Source organism: Protopterus annectens, chromosome 4.part0 (assembly GCF_019279795.1).
Source record: "Protopterus annectens isolate FY-2018-M chromosome 4.part0, PAN1.0, whole genome shotgun sequence".
Classification (NCBI taxonomy): Eukaryota; Metazoa; Chordata; order Ceratodontiformes; family Protopteridae; genus Protopterus; species Protopterus annectens.
Window position 1 is genome coordinate 591,148,456 of NC_056733.1, and position 25,942 is coordinate 591,174,397.

General features: G+C 42.4%; 1 protein-coding gene across 3 annotated transcripts in view; it reads left to right on the forward strand.

The window, feature by feature from the left end:
• Window positions 1–25,942, forward strand: part of SCARB1 (scavenger receptor class B member 1) — a 1,184,693-nt gene that overhangs the window by 836,784 nt on the left and 321,967 nt on the right. For all 3 annotated transcript variants that reach the window (XM_044068528.1, XM_044068527.1, XM_044068529.1), the window contains exon 5: window positions 11,279–11,374. In XM_044068528.1, the coding sequence (XP_043924463.1) occupies window positions 11,279–11,374 (96 nt within the window). The remainder of the gene's footprint in view (window positions 1–11,278; window positions 11,375–25,942) is intronic.

The window sequence follows — 25,942 nt, forward strand, 5'->3', positions numbered from 1 at the left end:
TGCGTATTGCTACCACCAACCAACTTGGCATTTACAAAAATGGGAACTTCACTCAAGCTGTTGCCCCCCCCCTCCAGCACTTGATGCGTGTAACATTTCAGCTGCTTATTCAAAAACTATTTATAGGTTCATAGGTTCATACTAGGCTATCTGCCCTAGGGCATTTATAAGCCTAGCCAGAATGTGTTTGGCTTTCGCCACCCATTTTAAATTTATTTTGCTATGCCCTTTTTCGAAGTTAGTATACTGTGCCTCTGTCTAACAGTGACACAGAAGTGATACCCAGGGTAAACCTACGATCTCCCATCCACTCATCAAGATTCCTCTTGAAGAGAGTCAATGAGGGACTCTGCCTAACCTGGACTGGGATTTTATTCCAGAGTGAAGGGAGCCTCTGGGTTATGAATCTGTCCCTCCAGCATGTCCTATTTATTTCAGTGCTGTGGTTCAAGTCTCTCGAGCACGTAGCATGATGGGATTTGGATTTTCTGAGGTGCAACATGTCCATTAATTCCGGGTTGGACATGGCTTTATACGTCGGGCACAGATCGCCTCTGAACAGGTGGTATGCCACTGAGTAGAGCTGGAGTTTCTTTAACCGGGCAGCATATGGCATCTGTTTGAGCTTTTTGATCCTCTTGGTGAGGTACTTTTGGGGTCTTTCCAGTTGCTGCAGGTGTCTGGTAAGGTACATCCCAAAAGGGGCATTGTACTCAATTATGGGCCTGATGAGGGATGAGTAAAGAGGCACGATGACCTCCCCTGATCTAGATGTGAATCCCTTCATGATTAGGTGGGCTATATAAAATGTTTTTCTAACCACTTTGGCCACGTGGTTGTCAAATGAGAGATTGCTATCAACTTGGGTCCCCAGGTCCCTAATTACTTCTTCTGTACTTAATGGATTACCACCTATGTGGTAATTTGTGGCACTTTGATTTTGCCAAAGGGGATGACTATACACTTTTGGCATTTAGCTTGAGGCCATGGCTCTGGCACCAGTTGTCTGTTTCTATGAGGCCCTTTTGGAGGATGCTTGTGTCGGCTGGAGAGTCAATTATGGCGCCCAGTTTGCAGTCATCTGCGAACTTGGTCAGCCGCAGTCCTTCCGTGTTGGCCTGTACCTCCGAGAAATATATACCGAACAAGAGAGGTCCCAGGACTGAGCCTTGTGGGACACCACTTGTAACTGGTTTGGAGTCTGACATGGCTCCAGCAATTCTAACCATGTGGGTTCTATCCTTGAGCCAGTTTGCAATCCATCTAGTGACATAGGGGTTTATATTTAAGCTGGTGAGCTTATCTATAATGCCCGAGTGGGGTATTGTATCGAAGGCTTTTGCGAGGTCCAGGTAGGCTGTGTGGACCACCTTCCTCTCATCAATGGCCTTGGTGACTGTTTCAAAGAAATCGACCAGGTTTAAGAGGCAGGATCTGCTCTTAACAACGCTGAACTGGGTAGGATCCAGTGTCTGTAGGTCCCCAATATCTTTATTTATGAGGTCCATGATGATCCTTTCCATAGCTTTGCAGACCAAGCTAGTCAGGCTTATGGGGCGATAGTTTCCAGGATCCGTTGAGGCACCACCTTTATGGAGAGGGACCACTGTTGCTGTACGCCACTCTTTGGGCACATATCCTGTAGTAAGGCTGAGATTGAACAGTAGTTTTATGTTTGGGTTTAGCTATTCTTGGAGTTCATGTAGGACGCAGCCCGGGACACCGTCTGGTCCCATTGATGCTGTGTTTTTTGCTTTGGAGAGGGCGGCTCTTACCTGAGCATCTGAGATGTCAGGGGGGCAGCACTCTGCTGGGATAGATATTTGCCCTTTTGGTGGGGAGGGGGGGGGAGTTTGCGCTGAACATGTCAGCTAGGATGTTGGCAATGTCTGTGGGTTCAGTGTATTTTTTGTCATTTTGGACTAATTCTGAGCATATCTGGGAATTACCACCCAGGTTCCTAACATAACTAAAGAAAGCCTTGTGATTATCCTTAGTGTCCTGTGCAATTTTTCTCTCGAAGCTGGCCTTAGACAATTTTATGAGTTTATAAATTCTAGGAACCTTTGGGCTAGGGTGTTGGAGCTAGAGTAATGCTCCCAGTCTATGTTTGGGTAGTTGAAGTCGCCCAATATAATGGTGTTTGGAGAGACCTTCATATTTTCCAGTGTTCTCAGAAAGGCCGAGTGGGGTTCCTGGGTTTGGGAGGGTGGTCTGTAGCAAGCTATAAACTTGAAGGCATTTTTACCCACTGTTAGTTGCACATGGATAGTCTCTGATGCTTCGTGCTTTGCCACCAACCTGGAGGTGTGGGTATCTTTGATGAATATCGATACTCCCCCTCCTTTTGTGGTTCGGTCCAAGTTTTGTGGCTGAAAAGCATGGTATGAGGTATAACCTGGTAGTGCTGGGGTGCTCTCGGGAGCCCTGAACCAGGTTTCTGTTACTGCACAGATACCGATGTTCTCCATGCTAAGGAGAGTTTCGAGTGCGTGCATCTTGAGGTTTAGACTTCTGGCGTTGAGTAGCATTACTCTTAGTTTCTTATCCCTTGTGATACCTATGGAGGTGGGTTTGTCTTTTGAGCCTTGCCTAAAAAAGGCACTATAGCAATATTATTTTAGATTTGTAATATTTTTGTAAGCAAGTTACTTGTATTTTGTTAGTCATTCATTTATTGACATAGTATTACTTGATACAGCCCCAGTGTTTCTGAATGATGTTCAGAAAAGCAATGTATTCTGTAGATTTCAAAGAATATGCCTGGCTTCACCCTTGGTTCTATGCTCTTAATTGATTTGTTTGCTGGTGTTGAATTTGGTCAAAGCTCTGCATGTGGACTGTTACTGTGCTGTTAAGTTATTGAGCCATTGAGTTAATGAGAAACAACCATGGGTTATCTTGGCAACCTTTTTAGCCTTTGGAGCTTTGGAGTTCTACTTTGATCTGTTTTAGACCAAACTGCAGAAGTGTGCAAACCAAATACTCCACAATAAAACCACTGGTATACTAATGCTGTAGAAAATGCTGGTAGTCCACAAAGTAAAGCAAAAAAGTTTATTGTAAGACAGTAGAAAGCTGGTAAGCGCTTTCGTCCTCAACAAAAGAACTTCATTAGATAAATTAAAAATCAAGCACATAACACATTTTAAAGACTTCCTTTGTGCTTCACATGATAGTAGCCACTCCCCCTAAGTAACAAAAATTTAAAAGGGCAATACAAACTGCGATGTCAGTGACAAAATGTTAAATAAATACATGTTAATAGATATAAAAAAAATAGAAAATACATAAAAAAGATCATCCACTTCACAATTTTTTAAAAGAGTAATGAAGAAATATATAAATAAATAATCATATTTTAAAGCTCTCAATTTTAAAAGGGAATTAATGGAGAGAGATTAATTTAAGCCTGGCCAGTTCGCATTTAATAACAACTGCCAGTATAATTCTCTCTTTTCTAGTAAGGCAGACCATGCACCTCCCCTGATATCCATCGTGACACCATCAATAACAAAAAAATGAAAAGTGTGCTCACTTCTCTCTGAGGTATGTTTATACAAAGCATTTGTCTCGTTGTCTGTTCTTATTTCATACAAATGTTCATATATTCTATTTTTAAATTTTCTATCAGTTTTTCCAGTGTAAAAACAATCACATATGTTACAGAGGGCACAATAAATAACACGTTCAGAGTTACAGTTATACTTATTTTTTATATGAATCTTAGTTTTGTTGATCATAAATACTGTTCCTTGCTTTATAAAGGGACGGTATTGACATATACCACACTTCAACGTATGTCCATTCAAAAAATGATTCACAGCATGTCCTTTCTCAAAAAAATTTCTTTTAATTTCTACCTTTTCTAAAAATAACAGTAGGTTGTTCATCAATATGTGTTCTGATACTTCAGTCATGTGTTAGAACTGACCAATTTCTACGCAAAATATGTTTAATATCAGGACTAGAAATTGTGTATGTAGAAATGAATGAAGTATTATAATCTTTTCCTGTAAAAACAGAGTTTAGGGGCGCAACATTCACTGTATGTGTTACATCCGATGAAACATTATATAAAAGAGGTATATAAAAATTTCTTTCTCTCTTATTTACTACCTCTAAAAGGACATTGTTAACAAGTCTCAATGGTTAGCCCCTCTTTAAAAACATATCTTTTAAGGTATCGCATTCATCTAAAAAATCTTCTGAAAGTGATACCATACGGGCAGCCCATACCAACTGTCCCTTAATAATAGCTTTTTTCTGTTTCTGAGGGTGGATGCTACTATAATGAAGTAGTGACTTTGAATATGTGTCATTTCAATATAATAATAACTGAAGGTGAGCCACAGCTGCTTGTGGGTACTGATGTTCCCTTGGACAGAGGGACTGCAAAGGTAGAGGTGAGTAGTAGTACCCAGGCTGACAGTGAGGCACCACTGTCAGAGGATGCCAGACTTAATGTGGAAGGGGAGCTGGGAAGGGTTACAAGGAGAGAGTTGAGACAGGCTCAGCTCTCAGACCCTACATTGCAAGGCATGAGACAGGTAGCTAGGGAGGCACCTGATTCTCAAGGAAAGGGGGAATCTGTATACTAGGACAAAAGGTTACTATACAGAGAGTGGACCCATGAGGGAAGGCTAAAAGGTGAGAGAGTACAGCAGTTGGTAGTGCCTAGAGCCTACCATCTGGCACTTCTAGCCATAGCCCATGATGCACCTTTTGCAGGTCATATGGGCATAAAATGTACAAAGAGGTGTATTATGCAGAACTTCTATTGACCTGGAATTTCCAGAGATGTAAAAGGGTACTACAGGACCTGTGAGCAGTGCCAAAAGGTAGGCAAGGCAGGAGACAAGGTGAGAGCTCCTTTGATGCCTTTGCCTGTGATTGACGAGCCATTTCAGGAAGTAGCTATGAATATTGTGGGTTCTCTGAGTACCCCAAGTTCCACAGGGAAAAAGTATATCCTAGTGGTAGTGGATTATGCTACATGATACCCTGAGGCAGTGGCTTTGTCCTCCATTGAGGCAGAGAAGGTGGCAAATGCTTTGTTAGAGATTTTCAGCAGGGCAGGTTTCCCAAAAGAAATACTGACTGACAGAGGTGCCAATTTCATGTCAGACCTGCTGGCTTGTCTGTGGAAGTCCTGTGGAGGAAAGCACATGAAGAACACTCCCTACCATCCCCAGACTAATGGTCTTGTTGAGAGGTTAAACTCTACAGTCAAGTCCATGCTACGGGCATTTGCAGATCAGTTTAAGAGGGAGTGGGACAAATATTTGCCCCATCTGTTTGCTTACAGAGAATTCCCCAGGAATCCACAGGTTTTTCACCCTTTGAGTTGCTGTATGGGCATAGGGTGAGAGGACCTCTAGATTTAATTCGAAATGAGTGGGAAGGTGAGTGCGAGTCTCACAAGGAGTCTGTTGTGGCATACATCCTAAACCTCAGGACAAGGCTCAGGGAACTCATGGGCTTGGCCCATGAGAACCTGACAGAAGCCCAGCAACAGCAAAAGGTGTGGTATGACAGGAATGCTCGAGCTAGAGAGTATGCTGTGGGGCAGCAGGTAATTGTTCACATTCCTGTCAGACACAACAAGCTACAAGCACCTTGGGAGGGACCCTACAAGGTGGTAAGAAAGGTAAATGATGTTAACTACATGGCAGAACTGCTAGGCAGGTGGCAGGGGCACAAATTGTACCATGTTAACATGATGTAACCTTACCATGATAGGGAGGCCCTTGTGCTGAACATTTGCAGTGGATTGCAGGAGGAGTTTGAGAGAGATCTGGGGACTGATCTTCTTAGTGAGGCTCGAGCTGACACCTCACTGGAAGGGGTAGCAATGTCCCAGCAGCTATCTCCTATCCAGGTTAGAAAAATCCAAGCAGTGTTGCAGGAATTTGGGGGCACATTCACTGGGAAACCAGGGTGCAACCCCCTAGGGCAGCACCAGGTGGATACAGGACCCCAAAGGCCTATTAGGCAGGACCCTTATAGGGTGCCTGAGAGAGTCAAACAGACTCTGAGGGAAGAGGTACAGGAGATGTTGGAACTAGGGGTGATTCAAGAGTCCAGCAGTCCCTGGTCCTCTCCAGTGGTGCTGGTGCCAAAGAAGGATGGAAGCAGCAGGTTCTGTGTAGACTACATGAAATTAAATAGTCAGATGCTTACCACAAGACTAGGACTGATGAGGCCCTAGAGCAGCTGGGTGGGGCTAAGTATCTTACAACCATTGATCTTACCAAGGGTTACTGGCAGATGCCCTTTACTCCCAGTGCTAGAGAGAAATCAGCCTCTGTAACTCCTTTTGGCTTGTATGAGTTCACAAAGATGCCCTTTGGGATGAAGTATGCCCCAGCGACTTTCCAGTTGCTGGTAGATTGTATCCTAACAGGAGCAGGAGGGTAGATTGTATCCTAACAGGAGCAGGAGGGTTTGCCCTTGCTTACCTAGATGATACTGTTATGTACAGCCATTCCTGGCCAGAGCACCTTCAGCATGTCAGAGAGGTGCTGGGCAGACTACAGAGGGCAGGGTTGACCATCAAGCCGAGCAAATTTCAGGTGGGTATGGCAGAGGTCTCCTACCTAGGACATAGAGTGGAGAGTGGTAAGATAAGGCAAGAACCTGTCAAAGTGAAAGACATTCAGGCATGCCCTGCACCTGTTATTAAAAAGCAGGTGAGGGCATTTTTAGGGAAAGCAGGGTACTACAGAAAGTTTGTCCCCAGTTATAGTACCCTAGCTGCTCCCCTCACAGACCTGACAAGGAAGACCAGGCGAGATAAGGTAGTGTGGTATTTTTGTCTTGACCATCCAACTCATCAGCACTCTGCTTGTTTTGTTATGTAAGTTTATCTTAGACTTGTGTTTTCTTTTAGAAATAGCTAGAAACTAGAAAGATTAGACTGTGTTTTCTGTGATGTCAGAACTGTACTACTGAATTATTTTAAGTATTTCTCTGTGATCTCTAAACTCTTAACTAGCACTTTGTAGTAAGAAGTATTGGCTTGTGTTTTCATTATTTATTATTAAATATTTTAAAACCTTTCAACTGTGGCTGTTTTGTGTAGAGACAAGTTAAGCTCTAAGAGTACATTGCATGCATATAAGGATCCTCTACCAAGTCACTCTAATAAGCCTTGACTGTTTAGTCATACAACCAATTGGATAATAATATTACACAGTAATAATTGGACACCCTATTAAGGGCCTTTGAGTAGCTGATAATTATTAGTAGGTGGTGGCAGGGTACTACCGTATAGTCTGGGAAAACGGGACACAGCTGGAGAACCTGTGCCAGCCTTCCCCAGGAGTGTCTTTGTGGTTGTATAAACTCTTCTCAAAGTTGTGTGTGTGTGTGTGTGTTTGTCAGCTACTTGGGCACAGACACAAAGTATTGGTTAGACAGAGAGGGTTGCTAGAGGTTTTAGCTTGCCCACTAATCTATCTGGACCCTATAGCTGTGCCAGTGGGGAGTCTTATTGGGGACCTGGAGAGCAAGGGAGTGACCAACCCCAGACTGACTGTGATCTCTGTGTGCTAAGGGAAATTGCATTTTACTGTGTGTATTTGTTATCCTTTCCTTCATATATGAGATGCCTTCTCTGGTGTTAGTGGTGAGGATTGAGGCTCCTTGATTGCTGGACAGGGTATGGGCATCACAAGTAGGAGTAAGGTGTTAGTTCCTAGGGCCCTAGGTTGTCAGTGAATGTGCTATGCATTGTCTCTTACCCAATGCCAGAGCATACTAGACATGCCTACGTCTGCCTACAGGGACATCATCAGGGGGCTCCTCCTCCGAGTCCTCTTGTGAGTGTGGCTGTAAGTGACATAGGCATTGGTTGGGGCTGTGTATCCCTTCCCTTTGCTGATCCTGCTGCAGCTGTTTCAACAGGATCATATTGTGTAGCATGACACATACTGTGAACATATGTGCACATCTGGCTGGAGTGTACTGCAGAGCTTCACCAGATATATCAAGACACCAGAACTGTGACTTCAGCAGCCCAAACACACACTCTATGATGTTCCTAATGTCTGTGTGCCACATTATGACATTCTTTCGTGGGTGTGTGCGCATTTCTGATGGGTGTCATCATCCATGGTTCCAGGGCGTAGCCACCATCCCCCCACTAAATGGCCATGTGGGATGTCCCCCCTAGCAAACATCTGGTACAGCTGTGATGCATGCCAGATATGGGAGTCATGATAACTGCCAGGGCTACCAGCACACACATTCATGATAATGCCCTGGGCATTGCACATGACCTGGCAGTTGGAGTGGGGCCCCTTGTGTTTGATGTAGATTCTAGCCTGCTCAGCAGGTGGTGTCTTGATGTGTATATGAGTGCATTCGATGGCATCCAGTACCTAGTACACACTAGGAGCTTTGGATATTGCTAGCCCTCGCCTCAGGGGTGAGGGGAAAATAAATGTGCTTACTGGCATGTGGTAACATGGCATCCAGGAACTGGTGGAATACCCTGGATGCTGATGCCTGTGTGACCCCTTCATGTCCCCAGTTGTACTTTGAAGGTACCTGTGGCTATTATTTCTAAGGGCTACACATACCTTTGTTCCACTGGGAAGGGTTGAGTTCTTGTAGTATGTCCCTGTCCACCCTGTAGCTCTTTACAATCTCCAGCTCATGTAGCTCCTGAAAGGTTACCCTGGGCCTGAACACTCTTCTCCTTCCCTGCCTAGGCCTATTGTCAGCAGCAGCACCAGCAGCAGCATTGACTTTGGCATCTAGCACATACAGCTGCAACCGACCTGGTAGCAGCTCCTAGCATTCTTTCACTTAAACTTTCCAAGTCTGTACTGTAATGGTGCAGAGTATGTTTGAAAAATCAGATTGTAGGGTGTATGCATACTTTATCGTGCTTTACTGTAGGTGTTGGCTGTGTGATTGGCTACCTATGATACATTCCACCTGCCTAGTATATCATTAACTTCATTGGCTGGCACTAGTTTATGTTAAACAAGGGTCACACCTAATTAATACATCGTAGCTTTTTAGATACTCTCAGCAATGTGGCGCACCATGGAAACACTTGGCGTGCAGGTAAACAACACTTAGCAATCAATGGACACACCTCCCAAACTTTCCATGCTCAGCACAGTGGCACACCGCTCAAACATGTGGAAACGCATGCTCGTAGGTAAATATAGCTTAGAAGTCAGTGAACACCCTTCCAAAACTTTCCACGCTCAGCACAGCTGCACGCCACACAAATATGAACAGCTAAGCTCTATTGAGCTTAGCAGAACTTCAACACACCCTCTCCTGATGTCAGCTACCTCCTTTGTGGACATGGACATGGTTCTCTACCTACACGTAGGGGATATGTCAACACGAGTACCCCATTTTCCTATTCAGTAACTCCACCTCTTTTGCATAGGGATCCGTGCTGACAACCTGAAAACTACACACTTCCAAGCCCTACCACATTACTCAACAGCACCAATGCACCATTGTAGATGCTTCTTGCAGGGTTCAGTAATACATTTCTGTATCATAGTATTGATTTGTATTTTCCACTTTTTTTTTTTAATATATAAGGCATGTTTGTACACTGTGGCACACTGCGCAAACATACCCAGATTATTAAAAAAAAAATTATATTAACATATTTTCTTGTATCTTTTGTGACACACTGAGGATAGTTTCATTCATTTCTGTGCATCTATCTACATTTTATAACCCCTTTTGGCTATTTGCATTCCTGTACATGAAATTTTTCCATGTACACTATGGAGACTGACATGGGCTCTGCAGGGCTGCCTATCTGCTTGCTGGATCACTCTACTTGCCTCATTTGCATGAGATTCACCTCTTTATTAGGTGATTTGCATGCCACAGAACTTCTCGTGCTGGCGTGTGCATGCCAGCTGCCCAGCAGTGCTTACTGGATCGCAAACCTCTTTACTTTCATGTAGGCAGTGTGGCACGATGCCTACATGGTAAAAAAAAGGCCCTGTAGGCTTTATTAACTCCCCCCCCCATTAACTATTAAGTGCATGAAAAGGAAGGCATGAACTTTTAACTGTGTCTGCTTAAAGGTTTATATGGCTAGGCACCCTATGGTCTTCACGATCGCTTATTTGGTATTATTCCTGTATATATATTTAGTACTTAAGAAATCGACTTCAAATGTGTTATAGTGTTTAAGTTCTACTGAAAATGGAGCCTCCCAGCTGGACAGTCCTGGTTAACAAATGTAAACAAGTAATAGTACATAAATGCATGTTTTATTTGTGAACCACATTTGTAACGATATTTTCAAAGCTCTTAGCAGTTGAGTTCTTGGCTGGTGGTCATAGTTTGGTTGTGAATTATATAAGATGAGTGAAATTGGTCTTTCATACTTTGCAAGAGTGTTTCAAGTCATATATCTTCTTCTTTGTCTTTTAACATTCCTAGTACCCTTCTGATTTCAGAAGTGATATGCTAGTCTGTGCACATAAGATCTATGTAAATGTATGTGTGCATACTACACATGTTGTGTGCAGAACCGGGGCTCTGAAGTTGTAAGTGTGCACACACAAATCTCACCATGGGCATGTTAAATGCTCACATTACTGATTTAGGTAAGTCTCAGTGTGTGTGTATGAATAGAAGAGTAAGTTTTGAGTGGGTCTGTGGATGTCTGTGTGTGTGTGTGTGTGTGTGTGTGTGTGTGTGTGTGTGTGTGTATGTGTGGACATGCGCATATGTATGTATAGAGGAGGGGTATGAGGGAAGGTCACTGTATGCATATGCTTTTCTTACTAATTATGTTGCCCCACAGTGGAGCAATTCCTAGTCATGGAAATTTCTGGATAATGAGATGTTTGTTGCCCTTTTGATAATGTGGTTCATTGTGGATTTCTGATTTGTATAGCAGTACAGCTCAGCAGTTTAATGCACGACAAGTTATGCCATTTTGTATGAATACTGGGGCCTGTTTTCATACATATGACATCAGTTAGTAGTAGTAGTAATAATAGTAATGGATGTGACAAAGAAAATAAGGTTCTGTAAAACTTACAAAATGTGCCAAAACTTTCAAACATTTACTTACTTGATGGTCTTCTGCTGTTTTTTAATGTTCCCACGAAAGGAGAAGAGTGAGAGACATAATGCAAGTATTAACTTTCTCTTTAAATATTTATTTAAAACAAGAACTATTTACTCAAAATGAAGGTATAATTAACGTTGATGTGTGTGTGTTACAGTGCAAATGTCTGTGACATGCTTTTTTTCTCTCTTTATATCCCTGCAGTTTAACAATTCTGATAGTGGTGAGTTCACTGTTTTCACGGGAGATGAAGATATTGAGAAAGTTCACATGGTGGACACATGGAATGGAATGAAAACGGTACTGTATATTCTAAAGAACATTATCTTGCAATTTCCTGGTTAATGTATTAATCAAGTAGCCTCATGTAAAAGAAATAATTTCTTTTGATATTGCTGCTTGTGTGAATTACATTTTGAAATACTTTACTTATAGTGCTTGACCAGTTTTCAAGTGGCTTGATATGTAATAAAAACTGGTTTTAAATTTCAGTCTTGCATTGCTCCCACTGAATGGAAAGGGACTATTGTCGTCACTGCTAGGTTCATTGGTCATGCCAGTTTTTCCACGGCTCACGTGATTTATTTTGCTAGGGTGAAACAAATGGTGATGGGAGTAGGTAAAACAGTATGACTTATTAGTCTTTGTGGTGATTATTGCTGTTGTACACAGGACTTTTTAAAAACAATATTTCTTATGAATTCTTTGTGTAACAGTACTGGTTATTACAGCTGTCATGTTGCAGTGGAAAGATTTATGGCAGATGTCTGACTGATGGACTGCATACATGATAGGAGTGTGTTGGCATATACAATGGAGGAATTTGTTTTATACCACAGATAGTATGACACTGAGGTGTGTGCATGCTCTTTTCTGAAGTTGTTCCTACTACTTTTTTAAGGAAGAATTATGTCAGAAATACTGGATGTGGCCAGATTAAAAGCCAGATGTGTTGTTACTAAAAATATTTTGATCCTTATTGCTTTTAAAAATTGCCACCATGTTTATAATGGCAGCAAGTTCACTTTAAATGTTTGTACTGGCTATAAGGATATTGTTTGTGTCGGTAACTATAGTGAAGCACTGATAACAGGAATCTTTTCTAACCAATCAAATGCTCATAACAGCAGAGCTGCTTTTATCTGAAGTCATGTATCGTAATCATTACAATTATAAAATTCTTAAAGTTGCTGTTTGTCTGCAAATTCATTAATCAGTGCACCCATAAAAGAGGTATAGTTAGAAGACATTTCTCAGTGGTAGGGCCTGGGGGACGGGGTCCTTGTTTAAGATGTAGGGCAAGGCCTGGTGCTGATTAGAATCTACTACCTCATTGTTTAAAAGTAGATTTGCAACCAGGTCGCATGGCTGTCTGTCTCCATTTTTTAGGGGTGGAATGTAAATTGCATGCATTGTATTGCCAAACAACTTGTATGTCAATTGAAGCAAGGACATAGGGCCAGACTCCAAGAGAGTTGCTCTCAGTGTAATCTGCCCTGATTCCAAAAGACTTGCTGTCAGTGTAATTGACTTACTTTGGTGTAAGACCTATCTACAAATAGGCTTATACTGGGGGCCAGATTTCAAAAGACTTGCTTTCAGTGAAAGAGTAGTTACACTGAGAGCAAGTCTTTGGAATCAGGGCCCATAGTGCTTTCTCGGTGAAGATGCACAAAATTATTATTTTTAAAGTAATCTATGCATCTGTTTAGATCATAAAGTTTTAGTCAGTTCAGTCTTACATTCAAACATAGTCTCATTAAGAAAAATTCGAAGATTTAAATAAAAAAAAAAAAATGCAAAGTTTTCAGAATGTGTGCATAAGGAGACACTAAGGATATTGTCAGTGTACATTGGTCATTTAAAGTTTGGCTGCATCTGTCAAGTGAAATCATTGATTTAGATTTCAAATTCCTCAAGACTGAGCCTGACTCCATGGTAGAGAGAGATGAACCTGACTACCACTGAGATGACTTGAGACTGATTATTGCCAGATGAGGGAAAATTGAAGTGACTAGCCAACAAAAGCTAATCCAGCCTGGTGAGGAATGAAGGTAGTCTGACTTAATGCTGAACCAGCACCGAGTGAAAGTTATGTGGTATGCAGTTGTAGTTAGAACATGTGGCTACCGCCATTCCTCTAAACTGTCCAGATTTTTGCCTCTTATTCTTGGTCTGTTCCTCATAAAATGTGTGTTTTGACAAATCACTGGGATGATCTGAAGATTAAAGTCACTAAATAGTGACATCCATTTGAATTTCAGAGTTCACGTCCTTCAGAAAATGCATGCTAACATACATTCTGTTATTCCAGCAACTTTCTAAGTTTATAAGAGCAATATTTAAAATGTGTCCCAATTTTTGGGCCTTTGTCCCCTATTATGTTATAACAACAATGTGGAAATGAAAAAATACTTCACAAACTGAATAAACATATGATGTTCATCGTGTTACACAGCTGCAGTCATCACACTTGGGTTATCCTGCCGTCAGGCGGTCCCGCAGTCAGCCAGAGTTCCAAAGTCTTGTTCTGGCGTCGGTTGCTGTCGTTTCTTCCCTGACGTCAGTGCGCCAGGGGTATATAAGAGGCATCCAACACCATTTTATTCAGTCTTTCTTGCCGCGTGGTGTCCGAAGCAGAAGCAATTCACAAGTGCCGGTCGGTTGACTCCTGACATTTTCAAATCGAATTTCAGACCGAAGTCTTCAATAAAGCTAAGTACCCCGTTGGGGAACCTTTTCTTGCCTCAGTCCGATATCAGAAAAAGTTAACAATTGCATTTCTTGTGGGAAGCAAATACCTCATAAGGACTTTCATTCTTATTGTATTCCTTGCCTAGGCCCAGACCACAACTTCACAGGTTGTCGATTTTGTGCTAGGTTTAACAAACAAACTATAAAACGTCGGTTTGATTTCGCCCGACATTATTTTGGTAGGAAATTTAATTATACCATGCCATCAGAGCAACCGATGACTGGAATGCATAAAAAACGCAAAGATAAGGACAGGCAGTCGAGACCCAAACCAGACTCCGAGGCCTCTGCTAGGCCAGTCGCCGGTTCTCTGGTTTTCAGTGAGGCGCCTACGCAGCCCCTGACGACCGCTGATTCAGAGCCCCAGGCGGCATCCGATTCCTAAGAGGAGATTGCTAGGCCTCCACAACCTTTATCTTTAGGCCCTTCCGACTCCATGGCTGAAGTAGATTCCGGTGCAGTTGAAACGCCTTCAGTTGCAGAAGGTGTCTTCAGACCGACTACACTCACTATTAAATCCTATGCAAAGCTGAAAACTCCTTTAAAAGCAAAGAAGACTGTACAGCAGTCTACAGTAGAAGGCCCCATGCCTAAGAAACAGATGCTTAAGATGGCTGAAGACTTTACCCTAATCAGGGGTTCTCATCCCCCTCCTGATAAAAGGCCTAGACAGGAGGAGGACTACGCTTCCTCTGACCAGGTTTCAATTTCCTCAGATTCTTCTGAGGAACAGGAATATTCTTTTCCCCCTTATGAAGACTCTGATGCTGAAGAGACTATTCCTTCAGCATCTCCCCCAGAAGATTACTCTTTTGGGGAAACTTTACATACCATGAGGGAACATTTCCACTGGGAAGGCCAGGATTACTCTGATTCTAAGAAAAGGCTCCAAGAGTTCCTTTTACTACCCCAGCACAGACCACTTGCTATTCCACCAGTGTTAAACATTGTGGATGATGTTTATTCAGAATCTAGCCTTAACCCAGATTCACTACCTCCTGCACCAGCCGAACCAGACAGATACTACAAAGTCCCTGACTCACACAAATTCCTATATAAAAGCCCTGTTGCTGACCCAGAAACCATTTCCCAGGGTCCCAAAGGGGTTAAGGCCTCTATTGCTAAAAATCTTGTACCCTCTGAAAGGGATTCTAGAGCACTAGACAGCTGGGGAAAGAAAATATATACCTCAGCTACTCTAGCTATGAGGGCCTTAAATTGCCAGTTTCACTTGCTGAAATTTCAACAATATTTGATGTCTCAATTAAAACAAAAAATGATCACACATACAGAGCAGCCTGATTACAAGGAAATGCAAGATTTGTTGCATGCAGCTGAACAAGTGGGAAAACATTCTTTGAAATGTGGATTTGATTCATTGGAAGCTTCTTGTAGAGCAGCAGTGACAGGGTCTGTCATACATAGGCATGCTTGGTTAAAAGAACAAACTTTACCTGATCATGTACAAGTAAAGTTATTGGATGCACCTTTATAGCAGGATGTTTTATTTGGTGTAATAGCAGAAGAGGTTTTAAAGACAATGGAGGATAAAGCAAAATCTATGCAGACGGTCAAGGATTTTTTACAGGTTCAACCCCCTCGTTTCAGCAGAAATTGGCCAACCAAAAACTGGTCCTTTCCAGCTTCTGACAGACCACAGAGGGGCAAATACAGACTCCCAAGGGGCAGAGGTCAGTTACAAGGCTCTTACAAGCCTCGACAATGGGGTGCCACAACCCAGAAAGGAGGAGATGACAGGTCTCAAACTACCAGAAGACGAACACAATGACTTACCCCTCAGACTGCCAAGCAAATCCCTCTTGGCAGCTCCCTTGGGAGGAAAGCTAACACTTTTTGCAGACAACTGGCGCATCATCACAAAAGACAAATGGGTCCTAAATATTGTGTCTCAAGGATACAGATTCCACTTTCACACTTTACCAAGGATAAAAGGAATGCCAAACCTGCCACCAAATCAATGGGCAGAGGCTCAAAAACAAATTACAGCTCTCATGGACATGAGAGCCATTCAACAGGTTCCTACACAAGAGCAGGGACAAGGATTTTACTCAAGACTCTTTCTAGTTCCCCGAAAGGACAAAGCTTGGAGACCCATTCTGGATCTCTCAATTCTAAACACATATCTCGAAGTACCCAAATTCAAGATGCTAACACTACAGCAACTTCTTCCCATGCTGGACAAGAAGGCTTGGCTAGTAACGCTGGAGCTCAAGGAGGCATACCTGCATGTCCCTATCAGACAAAATTGCAGAAGATACCTCCCATTTATAGCAGGTTCAACCCATTACCAATTCTCTGCACTGCCCTTTGGCTTATCTACTGCGCCCAGGGTTTTCACAAAATGCCTGGCACCAGTAATTGCATACTGCAGACAAAGAGGAATTCAAATATATCCATACCTGGATGACTGCCTTATTCAAGCAGAAAGCAAGGACATTCTTTTAAAGCATCTGGCGTTTGTCAAAAGCCTATTAAGTTGCCTAGGGTACACAGTAAATGAAAAGAAGTCAAAACTAGTGCCCTCACAAAGCATAATATTTCTAGGTGCCAGCTTAAATACAACGGCCCAGATGGCTTATCTCATGTCAGACAAACAAGGACAACTGACTCAATACTTCAAAATGATGGCAACAAAGACCCAACTCCCTGCAAGAAAAATTCTGCAGGCCTTGGGATTCATGGCATCTTGCATACTACTAATACCATATGCAAAACTGCATATGAGGAAATTACCATGGTACCTGAAAAAGCGTATGGACTCAACACAGCCACAGCTTGGAAACAATAATACCGCTTATTCCCTGCCTTCAACAGGAGTTTCTATGGTGGGCTCAGGCATGTCACCTCAACAAGGGTCAGCCTTTAACCTTACCCATAGCCTGGCAAACTATAACAACGGATGCATCGGATTATGCCTGGGGAGCACACATGGCAGGACAGTGTATTCAGGGCAAATGGTCTGCAGATCAAAGGCATCTACATATCAATCAAAAAGAGATGCTAGCTGTACAAAATGCCCTAGCAGCTTTCAAGGACCTCCTACATCCAGGACAAGTACTAATAAAGACGGACAACACCACAGTGATGTGGTACATAAACAAGCAAGAGGGCACACATTCCTACTCCCTATGCAGGCAAGCAATGACCTTGTGGAACACAGCACTGACCTACCAAGTTCAACTACAAGCACAATTCCTGCCAGGAAAGAAAAACACATTGGCAGACGATCTAAGCAGGAACATCATAGATCCTCTCAAGTGGAAACTAGATCCACAAGTATTCACAATGATAACTCGAAAATGGGGGAGCCCAGACATAGATCTGTTTGCCTCCCCCCAAAACTACCAACTATGGAAATTTTGCACAAGGATATACCACACACTAGCTTGGAAAGTGGATGCCCTCTCATTCAGTTGGAAAACATTAACAGTGTATGCCTTTCCTCCACTGCCTCTTCTGGCAAAGGTGCTGCTGAAAGCCAGATTAGAGAGGCCACAAATGATATTCATTGCTCCAGACTGGCCACGCCAACACTGGTATCCAATACTAAGGAACATGGCTCAAGGCCCACCATGGATTTTACCTCAAATTCCTCACCTGCTCACTCAGCAAAACAATCCGATTCTACACAGCCAGCTCAAGACTTTAAATCTGGCTGCATGGCAAATTACCTAAACAACCAGTCAACACTTCTCTCTAAAGCTGTTATGGATGTCATTCTGGAGGCCAGGAGGCCCAGCACCAGGAAAGCCTATTCAGACAAATGGAAAAGATTCTGCGCCTGGAACCAGGCTAAAGGCCAGAATCCCCTTGTCCCAAATATTCCTCAGATTCTACAATATTTAACGGAGATGTTGCACAAGGGACTTTCCTTTTTATCTATTAAGATCCACGCCTCAGCTATTTCAGCTCAATACAACATGGATCCTCCTATATTTTCACATCCATTACTAAGACAGTACCTCAGAGGGGCTAAGAACATAAGACCGCCCCGGAGAGCACCAACAACTTGGGATCTCAACTTTGTTTTGGAAAAACTTACACTACCGCCATTTGAACCAGCTTTTACAGCTGATTTACAGTTTCTATCATGGAAAACTGCCCTGCTGCTAGCAATAACTTCAGCACAGAGTCTCAGAGCTACAGGCCCTAATAGCAGTGGAGCCTTTCATCATTTTTCATCAAGACAGAGTCGCTTTACGAACTAACCCTTCCTTTATGCCAAAGGTGGTAACCAGTGTGGCCCTAAACCAAACCATTCATTTGCACCCACCTTTTATCCAAACCCCCAGAACAAAGGGGAAAGGCTCCTACACTCTTTGGACAGTCACAGGCAATTACATTATTACTTGGATAAAACTAAGGCTTTCAGAAAATCTGACCAGCTCTTTGTATCCTATGCTGCAGGATCACAAGGAAAGGCTATCTCAAAACAGACCATTTCAAAATGGATAGGACATTGTATCCGTTTCTGCTATACACACTATGGGAAACCTGTACCTGGTAACATTAGGCCCCATTCCACCAGGGCTACAGAAACATCAGCAGCCTTTCTCAGAGGGGTACCAACCAAGGGTATTTTGGTGGCTGCAACTTGGAGTTCAGTGCACACATTCACCAAGCACCATCACTTACCTCTATACTCTAAAACCAGAGCTGGCTTTGCCACTGCAGTTCTGCAGGGCCTACTAGCTTCTCCAAACCCTGTTTAGTTCCACTGCCCATCCTTAGCTTTGGGATTCAACCCAACTGTGATGACTGCAGCAGTGTAACACGATGAACATAGTACAGTTTTGTACCTACCATAAATGTAGATGTTCAAGTGTTCACACTGCTGCAGTCCAGGTTACCCTCCCTCCATCCCCTCTGACCTAGATGAACTTTTCTATACCTTTCTATCTTGTACAACATTTGTTGTGTATTTGCTTGTAACTGAAGGTATTCCTTTTATTCCTTTTATATGTTTCACTAGCAATATGTATTGCCTACCTACTTGGGGGCACCTGACATCTGGGGCAAGAAAAACTGAAGAAAATGGTGTTGGATGCCTCTTATATACCCCTGGCGCACAGACGTCAGGGAAGAAATGACAGCAACCGACGCCGGACCAAGACTTTGGAACTCTGGCCGACTGTGGGACCGCCTGACAGCAGGATAACCCAAGTGTGATGACTGCAGCAGTGTGAACACTCGAACATCTACATTTATGGTAAGTACAAAACTGTACTTTATGTTTTGCCCATATTTTTTGTGCCATGAGGTTGAGAGGTATAGTTACCACTGCCAAACTATAATTATGCAATAGCTTTCATGGGGTCTGTGTTAGAATGTGCATGTGCAAGCCCACACGGGGAACATTACAGGCCCCTGCATTTGTGAGCATGCATTTCAGCCACTGAGGGGAAGTGTTAGGGTCTGAAAATAATAGAAATGCAATAAATACGTTGACTGATTATGAGAGAGCTGATGACAGGCAAACAGTGACAGATAACGAAAGTACAAAACCTAAAGTATTTTCCACAAACTTCCATTGTAGGCATTTCATGTAAACTTCATTAAATCATGTGAAGTAATGCTAGCAGAAGGCCGATATAGGCTTGTTTACTCCTTGCATATGGCAGCTAGTCATCATCATATTAACTTATCTTCCCGTGCATTGTGGCTCGACCCCAGTCTGATTTTATGTGGATGATTGCAACTTCTTTGCGGCTGGACAGATACTTAAATCATTCATTAATATCTTAACAACTGATTCTCAGAAGCTGGAATCTTAGATCAACATTCATCTGTTCACTGATCCAAATAAATAAAAAGAGTAAAGTATTGCACATGTGAAACACAATGAAATGTTACCCTCATCCCCACTTAGCTGGGATTGGCCTTGAACTATTCGCAAAAAAGTGCAACAGTTGCAGAACAAAGCTTAGTTCATAGAACCAATACTGGATGCAGTATGAAACAAACCAAGCAACACTGATACTGAACAAGTGTTTAATAAAACAGAACTTTCATGTCAAACAAACCCTTCATCAGTGTATAAAATACTAACACATACTAATCATATTTATACTATCAAAATCACACAGCCATTAATTATTAAATTAAACAACAGATTTGAAGCTCTTTGCTCGCAATTTAGATTTAAAGCTTTTATTTAAACAAGAGACACTACAAACTAATGTATGTAAACGTTCTAGCATCTTTATACCAAGTAGCCACCCTGTGTTTGTTGCTTTTTCTACTATTTGTGAAAGGCATGGGCTCCTTGCCACCAACCCCTCCCTTGAGTAAATACTTGTTAGATTGAATTGTTGTCACTGTCTGATTTCTCCATGGCACTTTGCTTTTTTATCAGGCTGTAAATGTATGCAAACATAATTCTCTGTCAACATATTTGCCTTTGCTCACATGTCTGCACTACTATGTGATATATTTTGGGTTTTTAATGTGTATTTTCATCATGTTCTGTTTGCTAGATGTAGTTTTTTTCCTACCTGCCTGCTTTTTTATCAGCTTTACAGTCTGCAACCATTAACATTTTATATCAAGTACACAAACATGACAGATTTTATGGTATCATATATTTAGCCTTTACCATATGTTTATCTCACCTTGACTTAAAAACGTTAATATTTTATAACCTTTAAAAATCCATGTTTCTATGCTCTTCCATCCCTTCTTGATATTTTAGCTTGACTGTTTTCATCGAACATCGTATCACGATTACGTCATACTTTCCCCTTTTTAAAAAAGTGCAGCAACTAATAATGTATACTGTATTAGAAATTGTACCAATTCCACTCCCATGCTGGGCAGAATACCTTCTGTTTTAAATGGAAATGTAACTGCTTCTTTCACTTAAGTACATGAAATTGCCCAGCATTTCAGTACAACAGCAGGGGTTGCAGTCCTGCTATAAACACTGCAGTAATAAACACCTCCTTTTTAAGTTGCATATGTATATGTACTGTAAAAACAGAAACTGGTTGTGTAATTCATCCTACATGAAATGAACATTTCTGCTATAATATCTAGTTCGGGGGCGAGGTATTTTAAAAGTGATTTGATGTGCCTTTTAACATAAGCACTGTATTCGAACTTTGCTCTAATTAAAAGTAAAATTCTCTTGGCCATCTTTAAATGACCTTATAACCTAATTTCAAGTCTCTTGCAAGTAAGCTGCTAGCTTGGTGGATACATAAACTAATTTGTTTAACATAACCACCTTTCTGTTATCATCGATATTCATACATTAGGGACATGATTGTTTGTGAGGGAAGCAAGTGGAGTATTTTCCTGCAGGTTTACATGTCAAGCCTTTTTGCATTTTCTAATGTGAGCTGTAAACCTTGAGGTATTTGTGCTACTTGTATACTGCAAGAATGTTTACTGAAGGACAGACGTACATGTCTGGAATTATGCGGGATAAATTTCTATGTAGAAACAAGTAAAAGAGTTATTTAGTTAAAAGAAAAACAAACAAGCAAATATAATATGTGTCGCCCAAATAAATTCTAACATTAATAAGTAAAGTTAGATTAGCTCCATAATATTGAAATTAACAACCTGTAAAAAACAGTGGGAAAACCTGTCACATCTGTTCTTAGGTTCATAGGTTCATAGATTAGTACTAAGCTAACTGCCCTTGCGAGCCATTTTAAGCCTAGCCAATTATCCCTTGTGAGACTCAAACCCTGCACCTTGTGTTTGTATGGCAAACACCTTAACCATTAGGCCACCCTCCCAACCTTGCTATTTTGCCTTGCTATTTTTTTTTTTAGCCTGGGAATTCATTATAGAGCTAAGGAACTACTCCCATGAACCTGTATTTTGAGATTCAGAGATAAAGATTCATAGGTGTATACCAGGCTAATGACCTAAACCTAACTAAGCATCCCAAGTGTATCATGCAAGTATATGTGCATTAGAGGTTATTTTATAGGGCATATGTGAGCTAGGGCAAGATTTATATACTACTTCTATAGAGACATAGGTGCAACACCCAGGATGCATTTTCCTATTTCCAATCCACTGATCCCCGTTTCTCCTGAATAGGCTTAGGGAAGAGATCTGTCTTACATAGATGGGAAGTCTGTTCCAGAGAAGAAGAATTCTCGGAGACAAATATCTCTCCCTCACACATGTACTGTTTATGTTGCAAGCATAGTTTAAATCTCTAGATCGAGTAATTGTAATGCTGTTCATTTTATTGATGTGCAAAAGGTCCATCAGAGTGGGATTCAAGGATGCTTTATATACCAGGCACAGATCGCCTCTCAACAGTCTGTAAGAAACAGAGTATAGAGAGAGGGCTTTGAGGTGATCTGTGTAGGACATGTTTATAGCTTGTATTCTTTGTGTGAGGAACCTATGTAGATGTTCTAGTTGTGGCATGTAACTGGTCAGGTACATACCGAAAGGGTATTGTACTCAGTGATGGGCCTGATAAAGGCTGAACACAGTAGAATAATGACTTCCTTGGAACTAAATGCCATATTCTTGCTTATAAATCGAGCAACATAGAATGGTTTCCTTACTACTTTAGACATTTTCTGGTCAGTAGCCAGATTACTAATCTACTTAACTACTCACATTGTTCTACTTTTAGGAGTGTGCTGTCAATGAGACAATTTCCTAGGGTGGCTGACTTCCCAAAGGGTACTGGCATTGAGTTTCAAGCCATGGCTTTGATAACAGTCATTTGTCTGCGTTAGTCCTTCCTGTATGATGATAGTGTATTGGAGGTATTCTATGACTGCTCCAAGTTTGCAATCATCTGCAAATTTGCTCAGCCAGAGGCACTCAGCATTAGCCTTGACTTTCAAGAAGTAGATTCCAAAAAGGAGCTAACTCAGCACAGAGTCCTGATGGACTCCACTAGTGACTTGCCTCTTTTTGGAGGTGGTCTCCTCTATCCTATCTTCCTGGGTCCTATCTGAGAGCCAGCTGGCTGTTCGGTGTGTAACATATCGGTTTATGCCTAGATCCATGAGTTTGTGTACAATTCTTGAGTGAGGTATTGTAACAAATGTCTTAGCTAGGTCAAGGTAGGCAGTACACACTGTTTTTCCCTCATCCGTTGCCTTGGTGACCTTCTGAAAGAAGTCCAGCAGGTTCAGTAGGCATCATTTTCCCTTGACGAAACCAAACTGGATTGGCTCTAGTGTTTGATGATTTTCTATGTCCTTATTCATCATTTACACGATGATTCTTTCCATGACTTTGCAAAGGAGACTAGTCTGACTTATGTGTCTGCAGTTCCTGCGGTTTATTGATGGCCCTCCCTTGCCCAGAAGGATGACCATTGCAGATGTTATTTGTGTTTCACTGTTGCAGTCATCAACTGTGGGTTATCCCTGATGTGGTAATCCTCGGCCAGCCTGAATACCAGAGTCAATGTTTTTGTGCGCCAGCTGCTGTCACCTGTAGTCTGACGTCAGGTCATCAGTAGTATAAAGCAAGGCAGCCGATGTCATTACATCAGTCTTTCTTGCCATGGAGCCCGTAGCAGAAGAGTTTGCAAGAGTGCCGATCAGTCGCTACCAGACGTTGAATTTCAACAGAAAATGTCTAAAGCTAAGTATCCTGTTGGGGACCCTTTTTTCTTGCTCAAACTGATGTCTGAAAAAGTTAACAATTGTCTCATCTGTGGAAAGCAGATCCCACATCGAGACTTTCATTCTTTCTGCAGCACTTGTTTAGGCCCAGACCACAACGTCCCTTGTTACCAGTTCTGTGCCCTCTTTAATGCGAGAACCATTCGCTGTAGAGCTCCTTTTGTAGACAATTATTTTTGTATTCCATCTTTGATTTCTGATATGGTGTCCATTAGCCAACAATCTGCTGACATTCTGAAAAAAAGTAAAGATAGAGACAGGCCACATAAGGCTAAGCCTTCCGATGACGCTACCGCTAAGCAAGTTGTCAGTTCTCCAGAATTCAGTGAGGCACTTTCGCAGCCCCTGATGCCCGACTCGATTTCTATGCAGGCCTCTGCCGAGACCCTTTTGAGTCCAGTATGCCGCGGAAATCTACTTTGTCTTCCGAGCCTTTGGCTGTCTCTGGAGCTGTGACATAGGCACCGGCTTCCAAGGAGGCTGTTCGCACTACCGATTCTAGACAAAAAATGACATCTTGTCTTCTGACTACTGTTTCTCAGAGACCAACAGATTCTCTCAGACCTCGAAGCCAGGCCACTCTTAGGAAATCTGCTTCTAGCCACCATCTTGCTACTGCTTTCCCACCCCAAGCTCAAATGCTTAAAATGGCAGAGGAGCTCATCTCCCTTATCGGAGGTACTCAAGCCCCCACTCCAAAAAGGAAAAGGCTTCCTTCTCCAGAAATTATGACAGACCAATAGTCTGAGGCATCTGATTATTCTGCCATCGAAGACGAACAATAGCCCTTAACTGTTTATGAGGATTCAGATGCAGAGGAATCCATTCCCTCTGCCTCCCCTGCAGAGGACCTCTCCTTCGGGGAAACCCTTCACTCCCTCAGGAAACATTTTCAGTGGGAATCTCAGGACTACCCACAGTCAAAGAAATGACTTAGAGAGTTTCTGGACCTGCCCCAGCACAGACTCCTGGCTATCCCACCTATTTTAGAAGTGGTGGATGATGTTTTCCTTGAATCCAGTTTAGCCCCTGATGCCCTGCCTCCTGCTTCAGCTAAACCCTTCAGGTACTACAGAGTACTGGATTCTCCCAAATACCTATACAGGAACCCTGCTGTGGACCCTGAGGTCATTCCACAGGGACCCAAAGGAGCTAAGACTAATTCTGCCAAGAATCCTCTCCCTTCTGACAATGACTCCAGAGCTCTGGACAGATGGGGTAAGAAAGTATACACCTCTGCAACCTTAGTTATCAGAGCACTCAGTTGTCAGTTCCATATGTTAAAATATCAACAACACACTTTGGAACAATTAAAACAGAAGATTGCTACTTCTCCTGATGGTGCCAACTCAAAAGAGCTGGCAGAATTACTACACTCAGCTTGTCAAGTGGCCAAGCACTCATTACACTGTGGATATGATGCCCTAGAAGCCTCTAGCAGGGCAGGAGTGACAGGATCTGTTATTAGAAGACATGCATGGCTGAAGGAACAACCTCTCCCTGATAATGTCAAGTCTAAACTTATTGATGCATCCCTAGATAAGGAACGCCTGTTTGGGGAAAAAGCAGAAGTGCTTAAAAACATGGAAGACAAAGCAAAATCTATGCAAACAATAAAAGATTTCTTTCAAGTTCAACCACCCAGATTCAGCAGAAATTTCCCCTCTTAACACTGAGCCTTCCCTGCACCCAGCAGACAGGGCCAAAGTAAACCCTGCAGAGACAGGACATCCATGCCCCTAACCCATGGCCAGCAAAGAAGCAAACAATGGACCACTACTGCCTCTAAAGCAGGGAGTTCTAAGCCAAGCTTCTATGGTAAGCACTCACAATGACTCCCCCTTCCCCCTCTGCCCTCCTTTCACTCATCTAAACTTAGGAGGAAGGCTCACCCTCTTCAAGGACAATTGGGTCTCTATAACCAAGGACTAATGGGTATTAAAAATCATTTCTCAGGGATACAGATGCTCCTTCAGTGAACTCCCAATTCCAAGAGGGTACCCAGCCCTCCCCCCAAACCAGTGGGCAGAGACATTAAAACAGGTAAAAACAATAATATCTCAGGGGCAGTAGAACCTGTTCCTCCAGATCAAACAGGGAAAGGTTTTTACTCCAGACTATTCCTTGTTCCCATAAAAGAGGGCACTTGGCACCCCATCCTGGATCTATCCAAATGGAACACCTCCTTGGTGGTCCCCAGATTCATAATGCTAACCCTGCAGCAGCTCCTGCTTATGCTCACACAAAATGCCTGGCTAGTGACACTAGACCTAAAAGATGCCTACCTCTACATCCCTGTCCGGGAATTGTGCAGAAAATTCCTGTGCTTCAGAGCAGGCAATCAGCACTTCCAGTTCTCTGCACTGCACTTTGGCTTATCTACTGCTCCCAGAGTATTCAGCAAATGCTTGGCCCCAGCTATAGCATTCTGCAGACAGAGAAATATTCAGATTTACCCTTACCTGGACGACTGCCT